This window comes from Pogoniulus pusillus, chromosome 10 (assembly GCF_015220805.1).
Source record: "Pogoniulus pusillus isolate bPogPus1 chromosome 10, bPogPus1.pri, whole genome shotgun sequence".
Classification (NCBI taxonomy): Eukaryota; Metazoa; Chordata; class Aves; order Piciformes; family Lybiidae; genus Pogoniulus; species Pogoniulus pusillus.
This window is the reverse complement of record NC_087273.1, coordinates 5,562,209-5,572,185: the sequence shown is the minus strand read 5'-3', so window position 1 is coordinate 5,572,185 and position 9,977 is coordinate 5,562,209. Positions and strand designations below refer to the sequence as shown.

Sequence of the window (9,977 nt, the reverse complement as noted above, 5' to 3'; positions counted from 1 at the left end):
AGCCCCTCAGCTCTTGCCAAGATTGCAAAAATGACCTGATGCCAAGGTAGTCCTCAAGTCCATGAGCACTTCTGCACACCCAACCTTCTAGCTCTGAAGTGTTGCACCACTGGTGAAACCAGGAGTCCTCTGATATGCTTTGCCCAGTAGAAGCTGCCCTTTCAGTGGCCTGTGCCACAGCTGGCTGCCCCTCACTGTGCTTGTCACAGAGACCCCAGCACAGGGCAGCCTCCTCTGCCAGGGCAGGCTGGGCCTCTGCAGAAGTGAGCAGCAAGGAAGCAATTTGGGGGGAGATGCTGACCTTCAGCAGAGCTCACTTACTTGGGTGTAGAGCCTCCAGCCCTGATGGTCTGCTGATCTGCTGATGCCAGCATTCCTGGGCAGCCTTTTCATCTGCTCTGGTTTCCTCTCCCTGACTGCCATTCTTCAGCTTCCAGGTGACAGTTGTTTGGAGAAAAACACTTGGCAAACGTGTACAAATGATGGCTCAGAAGATCAAGTGACACAAAGGTTCACATCCCTACCTGGAAACTGAGCTCATTTTCCTCTCTGCTGCTGCTCCAACACCTGGCTGTAAGACTGAACATTAACAAACAAGTTAACAGCAACAGAACAAGGGGACACAGCCTCAAGTTGTGCTGGGGGAGGTCTAGGCTGGATGTTACGAGGAAGTTGTTGGCAGAGAGAGTGATTGGCATTGGAATGGGCTGCCCAGGGAGGTGGTGGAGTCACCATCCCTGGAGGTGATCAAGAAAAGCCTGGCTGAGGCACTTAGTGCCATGGTCTGGTTGATTGGGCAGGGCTGGGTGCTAGGTTGGACTGGATGAGCTTGGAGGTCTCTTCCAGCCTGGTTGATGCTCTGATTCTATGTGGCTCCATTTGTTGATGTTTGCAGCTGTTGCTCACCAGGTCTGGGAATAAAATGAATCAGATGTGACTGAACCAGCCACAAGTTTGAGAAAGTGTTTCTGCTGATGAGAGATGAGACAGGGAAAACTGGGTGATGGTCCTAGGGCTGCCACACAGGGTACAGAAGGGCACAAGGAAGAGAGACTGCAGAGGTGATAGAAATGTCCAGTTAAGGATACCTGCTCAGGCTGCCAGTGTCACCTCTCTTCAGGTCATGGAGACAGACCCTAACGCTCCCATTTGCTGACTGGAGCTTAGTGGATTACTTTGCACTACTGAAGGAGGGTTTTCAGGACACCAACTGGAACAGGGTAGATTTAAGTTGGACATAAGGAAGTTCTCACAATAAAGGTGGTGAAATAGTGGAACAGGTTGCCCAGAGATGTGGTGGAGGCCCCATCCCTGGAGACATTCAAGATCAGACTCAATGCTGCCTTGGGCAGCGTGATCTAGTTGGAGATGTCCCTATTCACTGCAGGGAGGTTGGACAAGATGGCCTTTGAGGGTCCATTCCAACCTGATGTAATCTGTGAATCTGTGGCCCATCCTCTTGCCTGGGTTTTCCCTGAAGCCCAAAGATGATACAAACAGTAGCAAGATAGACTGCTGCAGAGTCACAGCACGGTGGGCATTGGAAAGGACCTCTGGAGATCACTGAGTCCAAACCCCTGCCAGAGCACTATCACCTAGGGCAGGTCACATAGGAACAAGTCCAGGTGGGCCTTGAAAGTCTCCAGAGAAGGAGACTCCACAACCTCTCTGGGCAGGCTGTTGCAAATGAGGCACCTTACTCAAGGTGACAACTCAGTAAAGAAGGTGAAATAAACCAAGTCACAAAGCGCTCAGGGCTGGAGTGCTCCTTCCCATGCCACTCCATCCCAACTCCACTCTGCTGTGTGCATGGCCAACTGGTCCTTGCTCCTCTTGGCATCAACAGGGGACCAGCCAGGATGACAGATGCCACAACTCTTCAGACTGTTACAGCTTCTCTATTTTTAGGCTGGTCACAGGAGGTTGTGGGTTGGGTTTTTCCATCAGGGTGATCATCATCTAAGATTGGCTCCACTGAAGGGCTGTAGCTCTCTCTGACAGAGAAGGCTGCAGCACATCACTTAAGGCCACCACCCTTGGTTGTACAGTCCCAGTCCTTACAGGACAGTCCTCTGCTTGCCTTCAGGCTGCTCTGTAGAGCTGGCCTACACCTGGTGTATTTTCCCTGGGGGTCCCTGATGTTCACCACCTGCTTGCTTTTAGGCTGTTGAAATCTCAAGAGGATTCTGTGCAATGAATCCTCTTTTCTAGGATCACAGCTTACTAGAAGCATTCCCAGATGAGCAGGCTGCTGGGCACAGTGGTGCCCTAGGCCAGGGCTCAGTGCACAGTAGAAGTCTGGTCAACACTGTCCTCGCTTCACCCCAGCTGGCAATTCAGCCCCACGCTGCTGCTCACTTACTCCTCCCCAGGTGGGGTGGGGAAGGAAACTGGAAGGGTAAATGTGAGCAAACTCAAGGGCTGAGATAAAGTTCAGTTTAATGGGCAAAGCTGTGCCCAAGCAAAGCAGAACAAGGAATTCATTCCCCACTTCCCAAGGCAGTAGGGGCTCAGCCATCTCCAGCAGAGCCAGGCTCCAACAAACATCTCCCTTACCTCCTTCTTCCCTCAGCTTTGTACACTGAGCATGGTGTCCTAATGTCTGTCATATCCCTTTGATCAGCTGGGGACAGCTGTCCCAGCTCTGTTCCCTCCCAGCTGCTTGTGCACACCCAGCCTGCTTGCTGATAGGGTGAGGAGAGGAGCAGGAAAGGCTCTGACCCTGTGTCAACTCTGCACAGCAGGAAGGAAAACGTCCCTGGGCTACCAACTCTGCTTCCAGCACCAATCCCAACACAGCCCAGATCAGCTACTGGGAAGAAAATTAACTTGACCCCAGCAAAACCCAGTACCACACCACTGCCTACCCACAGCAAGTCTGTGACCCCACTCACCCCCAGGACAAGGGCAGGAGAAGCAGTTACATGCCACCTACACCTTGCTGCAGCATGGCTTCCTCCTCCCTGAACAGAATCAGGCAGGGTTGGAAGGGACCACAAGGATCAGCCAGTTCCAACCCCCCTGCCATGCCCAGGGACACCCTACCCTAGAGCAGGCTGCACACAGCCTCAGCCAGCCTGGCCTCAAACACCTCCAGCCATGGGGCCTCAACCACCTCCCTGGGCAACCCATTCCAGCCTCTCACCACTCTCCTGCTCAACAACTTCCTCCTCACCTCCAGCCTCACTCTCCCCTCCTCCAGCTTTGCTCCATTCCCCCCAGTCCTGGCACTCCCTGACAGCCTAACAAGTCCCTCCCCAGCTTTTTTGTAGGCCCCTTTCAGATCCTGGAAGGCCACAAGAAGGTCCCCTGGGAGCCTCCTCTGCTCCAGCCTGCACAGCCCCAACTCTTTCAGTCTGTGCTCACAGCAGAGCTGCTGCAGCCTCTGAGCATCCTCCTGGCCCTGCTCTGGACACACTCCAGCATCTCCACAGCCCTCTATTACAAGAGGGCTCCAGAACTGGATGCAGCACTCCAGCGACTTTCACATCCTGCCTGGGTGCTGGCAACACCCAGCCTGACCTGGCTGGAGCTGACTGATCCCAGTGCCAGCTCCTGCCAGCCCCGCAGCGGTGCTGGGTGGGCTGCCGGTGGGCAGTGGGGGACCTCTAGCGGTACTCTGGCTCTGCTGGCAGCAGTGAGGTCAGGAGGATGGAGCTACAAACCTTGAGGCTGAAGGAGCTTATAGTGAAGCGGTCTGGAACCAGGATAAGAAGAATGGCAGTTCCTTCAGGCTAAAGGATGGGGTGACCTCCAAGGTTAAAAGAATCAGAGACACGACCCAGTGGTGAAGTGCAGCGTCAAAAGACAGCCAAAATCATACAACTGTTTGGGTGGAAAAGCCCTCCAAGATCACCCAGTCCAACTGTTAAGACCCACTAAGGCCACTAAACCATGTTCCCAGGTGCCATGGCCACACATTTTTTAACACCTTCATGGATGGGGACTCCACCACCTCCCTGGGCAGCCTCTTCCAATGCCTGAGAACTCTTTCTATGAAGACAGTTTTCCTAATACCCAACCTAAAACTCCCCTGGCACAACTTGAGGCTGTTTCCTGTTATCCTGTCCCTTGCTGTATGTGAGACAAAGCCCCACCTGGCTTCGACCTCCTCTGAGATAGCTGTAGAGGACAAGGAGGTCTCCCTCAAAAACTTGGTTTGGTGCAGCTGGACAGGACACAGCAAGGATTCTGGCAAAGCTTTGTTCTTGCTGCCTGGAGACAGCCTCCATCTGGTAAGGATGACAGTTTGTCACACCAGACAGAAGGTCAAAGTACAGGGAGCTACCCACACCCTTCAAGTACACAGCAGTCCCAGAAGTCAGCCCCAGTCGTGCTTACCAGGAGCCACTTTGGGCAATCAGAGCTCTCACTGTTTTCTTTAGAGGGGTGTGTGGCTCCTGCACAAGTGTTTGACTTCCTGTGCTCAAAGAGCAGGCTCCTAGTTGCAGCGGCAACAACCTGTCCTCCTGGTGGGATGGGATCAAAACTGGAGCTGTGCTGAGATGGGGGCAGCTGGCCTGGATGGAAGCAGCAACCACCAGAGAAAGTGAATGCTGCTGCTGTGGCACCCTGACTGCACAGAGGCACAGAATCACACAACTGTCTTGGTTGCAAGAGACCTTTAAGACCATGGAGTTCAAACCAGCAGTGTCAGGTCACCACTAAACTATGTCCCTCTACTCCTCCAGGGGTCTTCTAAAGCCCAGGGAGGTGAGCAGCAGAGCTGGGATTTGTGATGGCCACTGTTCAGCAGATGTTACAGGCTCCACTCTCTTCTGGAAACAGGCTGTGTTTCTTACTTGGCTTGTTTGAGGTTGCTGGGCCTCAGACCCAAGACTTAAAAGGGAAGGAACAGGAGCACAGGAGAGGCAGCTGCTGCCCCATCATGTCTGTGCCTGGTGAACACCAACAGGCCTGTGCCAGCAGTACTGGGGATGGCAAAGGGGAAGTGGTGCTCCAGTGGAAGAAAGTTTCACAACCCCTGACAGCAACAAAAGAGAAGGGTTGTTCGTGTTGCCAGAGGCAGGAGGTGGCAGAAGGTTAAGAGTCCTGCCTGAGCTCATAGCACAGAGCAGTTTGGGGTTAGCACAGGGAGTTTTCACTTGTAGCCTGCAGTGGTTCACTTTGTGTGCTATTTGGTCTACTTAGCACTCTGGTTTAGAACTGCATCTGTCATGCTCCAGGGAAAGTGTCAGCCCTGAATTCTCTATTCCATTCTCACAGCCTCCTTACAACTCCCCTCAAAGCCCAAAGGAATTTTCTCTTTCACTCTTGCTGCTGCTCCTGCTCTCTGGAGGGCTCACCTGCATCTCTGCTCTGATGTGGTTGCTGGAGAAAGGCACTTCCATCTACCCAGCCCAGGCTACACACTCCTCATCTCTGCCCTCTGTCAGGAAGAGCTGTCATCTCCCCTGCCTCCTGAGGCTTCTTCACTTGTGGCAGAATACAGGGAGGAAAAGCAGAGTTGTATTTATTCACACAATAAAGCACACCTGACAACACAGAAAGGCAAAATACAGGTAAGAACACCAAGCACAGAACTCAGACCATTACTGACATATCCACAGAGTGCCCCAAAACTGGGTATCAACATTGCTTTTCACTGACAAAGCTGAAAATGCAGCAACAAGCATCATGAGGTCGTTACCCTAAGTGTCCCCTGGACTCTCCCACCACCTCCTGCACTGTGAACCTACTCGAGCCCACATCACTTATTTACCCTCTTACTGCACAGCAGCAGAAGTGCATCTGCCTGCTAAAGACAGTTTGGGTTAGCTCAAGAAAAGTTTAGCCTGTGCTGCTGCTTCTGCTCCTGGAGAACTTCAGCTCAGTCAGCTGCACAGCTGCCAGAAATCAAAAGCAGCAAACCTAAGTGGGAGCTCTCCATGAATACAAAATGATTGGTGACATCTTCTGGTGCATTCAGCTCCTCACCAGCCACTGGGGTCACCAGTCCCAGATATTACCTCAGTGACTGTTTCTCCAGGGCAGGCTTTTCTGCTTCAGTCTCTTCTGAACCATTTAGAGAAGGCTAATGCAGGGCTAAGAACCTGGAATGTGGTTGTGACAAGCTTACTGCACTGTAAACTTCCTTTACTTCCACACACTAAACCCAAGTCAAGAACACACATCCTACAGCTGCACAGACTTAATGTCAGCCACACTAACTTAGCATACAGCTATTTCTTCACTTAAAAAAGTACATATACCCTCTTTTTTAATACATCTCTATGAAACCATCTATAAATACAACAGAAAAATGCATTCAAAAGCTTTTTATAAACCTTGGCACAAGATTATTTGTACTGCAGTAAGAGAGAAAGGAAGACAGACACACAGAGCAATATACATACCTAATGTCTGGGGCTTGCCTGGATCCTGAAGAGGAAATCTGGTCTTTGGTATTGCTAAAGAGAGTTGGTTGTGAGTATCTAAAGCATCTACAACCCCAGCTCCCAGCCTCTGCTCCACCCTCTCTGACTGGTTTGCTCATGACTGTTTTGCACAGGCTTTGCTGACTGCCAAGTTTCACACTAGGTTAACAAGCAGGCAGGGGAATAAAACCATCTAAAAGTCTGGGGTTGTGCAGTCTGGAGTGGAGAAGGCTCTGAAGTGACCTTTCAGCATCTTAAGGGGGCCTACAAGAAAGCTGGGGAGGGACTTGTTAAGATGTCAGATGGTGATAGGACTGGGGGGGAATGGAACAAAGCTGGAAATGGGTAGATTCAGACTGGATGTTAGGAAGAAGTTCTTCACCATGAGGGTGGTGAGAGCCTGGAATGGGTTGCCCAGGCAGGTGGTGGAAGCCTCATCCCTGGAGGTGTTTAAGGCCAGGCTGGATGAGGCTCTGGCCAGCCTGATCTAGTGTGAGGTGTCTCTGCCCATGGCAGAGGGGTTGCAACTGGCTGATCCTTGTGGTCCCTTCCAACCCTGACTGATACTATGATTCTAAAAGCCACACAGCATCTTCCTCCAAGGCCTCAGTCCAATCTTCACCAGATTCAGTGGAAAAAATTCTACTGCCTTTGTTTGGACTGAATGCTGCACAGAACACTCTGTGCACACCCTGAATGCACAACATCCAACTGCATTTCTCAGCCAATCAACTTTACAGAGTAACTTCCCTGCTCTGCCAGTTTAGAGGTTAAGTGGCAAAGCTCAGGTGCATATAAACTCTTAGGGGAAGATGCATTGTGCTAAACTCTCATTACACAAACAGCTGACTGAGAAATGTAATTCCTAGAGCCAGGGAATCACCCAGACCTTGGGAGGTCTCTAGTCCAGCCTCTTGCTCAAAGCCTGGTTCAGACTGGCTTGCTCCAGGCTCTTCAAAACCTGCAAAGGAGATTGCAGAACCTGTTTGGGATGCTGCTTCACTAGGGAAATGCTCCACAGAATCACACAATCACAGAACTTTAGAGTTTGGAAGGGTCCTTCAGAGATCAAGTCCAACCTCCCTGCCAAGGCAGGATCAGCCAAGGTAGTTGGCACAGGAATGCATCCAGGTGGGTTTGGAAAGTCTCCAGAGAAGGAGACTCCACAACCTCTCTGGGCAGCCTGCTCCAGGGCTCTGTCACCCTCACTGTCAAGAAGTTTCTCCTCATGTTGAGCTGAAACCTTCTGTGTTCCAATTTGTAGCTGTTGCTCCTTGTCTTATTGATGTGTGCCAGCGACAAGAGATTGGCCCCAGCCCCCTGACCCCCAGCCCTCAGATATTTATAGACATTGATCAGATCTCCTCTCAGTCTTCTCTTCTCCAGACTAAACTGCCCCCCAGGTTTCTCAGTCTCTCTTCTTTTCCTTTTCATCTCCTATTCCAATTTCTGACTCACATATTCAACCTGGTGCAAAACTAGGGTGGACAGGGCAAGGCAGCTTCCACAGCTGTACTTCTTCAGCTGCAGGATGAGATCAGATCGACCTTTCAGCAGAAGTCTTTTCTGGATCAGTGCAGTATTGGCTGTCAAGGGGAAAAGTGAAGCACAGCAGACTGAAGATAGAATGAAAACCAAACACCTGTAGGACAGCTGTTGACAAATGGCACAGTTATTGGCTTCCAGCACTCCTCCTCTCTGTGCATAATGAAGACACACGTGGTAACCTTGTTCAGATGAAAACATTTCCAATGGCACAGCAATAGCTCTGGGCCAGATGCCTGCAAAATGCTCAGAGAGACACTGTGTATCAAAACCCTCCAGGTTACAGCTGCTGGCTGAATGCACATCCTTCTTGTCAAAGAGATGGACACAGATTTTGGTGGCTTATCCAAAGCAGTTCTGGTTGCTGTTCTGCCTTCTGTCCTTCAGGGAACATTGTGTTCATCACAAACCTCGTGTAAGTTGATTTTAAGCAGTTCAGTTAACAAGACAGCAGGTTTAGAACTGCTGCCTATGAGTCTCTATAAAGGTCCTGGGAGAAAAAAAAGGATAATGATCAGAAATCCTTGTCCCAGCCTGAAAGTTCATCTGGAGGAGTTCCTTCTTCAGGTGGATAGCTGTCAAAGTAGCTGTAATCAGTTGGTCCAGATAACTAGGGCAGCAAAAACACAAACAGCTGTTTCAGAAGGTGACTTTGGGAAACATTCTCTATTGATTGTGCATTGCTTTTATTGCTGCCAGTGGAGGAATGAAGGGCTGGCATGTGTGCTGGTTTGAGGCTACCTGGAATATTTTAATGAGAGAAATTAGATCATTGGCTGTGAAAAGAAAAATAATAGTGATGTCTACCCATTGGTTTTGCTTAGACCCACAAAGCCAAGAAACAGTAACAAAGATAGTCAGTTGCTGGCTGTGGCTGCCTGCTTGCAATGATAGCTCCTCTGCCTGCCTGTGGCTGCCTGCTTGCCATATTAGCTCCTCTGCCTGCCTGTGGCTGCCTGCTTGCCATATTAGCTCCTCTGCTTGCCTGTGGCTGCCTGCTTGCCATATTAGCTCCTCTGCCTGCCTGTGGCTGCCTGCTTGCCATATTAGCTCCTCTGCCTGAATCTGTGTGATTTGAACTAATCATTCTTCTTCTAACACCTCTTGCTGACCTTTCCCAGCTCGCTCTGCACATGAAGAGGATTCTGAGATAAGGGAGGGGTTGGAAAGAAGGAGGAAGGAGAGGAGTTGGTTTGAAAGCCCTCCTGGGTGGCTTTTGCTGGTCAGGAGAGGTTTTGTATTACTTGTAACTCATATGTTACTGTATGTAGTTGCAAATATCTCTATATGTTGTAAGTATATATGCTTGTAAATTGTGCCCTGCTATAAATACAGCTTCATTCCTTAACTTCCAGCTGACTGAGTTAGTCTGGGTGAATTCCTAGCTGTGTGGGGAGCAGGCAACTCCCAGACTTGCACAGCATGGTATGGAGGAACTTGTTCAATGGGTGCAATTCATTTGTCTTTAAAAGATCTACCTCCAGTGATTCAAGTGTGCAAGCACAATAGCATGAACCTCCTTCTAGAAAACCACCTCCCAAACACTGCCAGATGTTAGCTTTGACCCAAAGCCTTCACAAATCAGTAAGAAAACTGGGCCACAGTGCAAGCAATTTAGATGCAAATTTCTTTATATCAAGTCTACACTCTGGGGCTAGATCCTGAAAGCAGATCTCAGAATTACCTTTGGTTTCAAACTGAGTTCAAAGTCACTTTCAATTTCTTTACCTTCAATCTTTTTTTTCCCTCCCTTTGTTTTAGAGCAAAGAGAAAGAGGCCATTTAAAACAGGGAGCTTACTCAAGGAGGTGCAGCAAGTCACAAGCAAGAGAAGACTGGAATTTGTACTCTGCACCTTAATAATGTGCCCATTAACCAAGGAAAAGGTGGCTTTTCAGTGCTCACTTCTGACCAAACACCTTTTATTCCAACAGTGGTGACAATGTAATGCTAAGAGCACAGTCAGAAGAGTATTTCCATCACTGCACTGAATTTTTCTCTCACTTGCTGCCCCTCTTCCTCTCACTTGATTTTCACTAAAAACGCTGAGCTCTAA

The 9,977-nt window shown here is 49.9% G+C and overlaps 1 protein-coding gene across 3 annotated transcripts in view; it reads right to left on the bottom strand.

Annotated features, from left to right (window-relative positions):
* Positions 1-4,264: 4,264 nt before the first annotated feature.
* The window catches only part of PRKG2 (protein kinase cGMP-dependent 2), a 40,858-nt gene continuing 35,145 nt past the window's right edge, over positions 4,265-9,977 (bottom strand). The window contains exons 8-10 of one of the 3 annotated variants that reach the window (XR_010303639.1): positions 6,357-8,532; positions 5,307-5,435; positions 4,265-4,520 (exon numbers count right to left, since the gene is read on the bottom strand). Coding sequence is in view for 1 of the 3 variants with exons in the window: in XM_064149624.1 (XP_064005694.1) it covers positions 8,437-8,532 (96 nt within the window). In the remaining 2 variants the exon portion in view is untranslated. Of the gene's footprint in view, positions 4,521-5,306; positions 5,436-6,078; positions 8,533-9,977 lie in introns of those variants that run through there. The other 2 variants (XR_010303640.1, XM_064149624.1) reach the window with 2 other exon arrangements.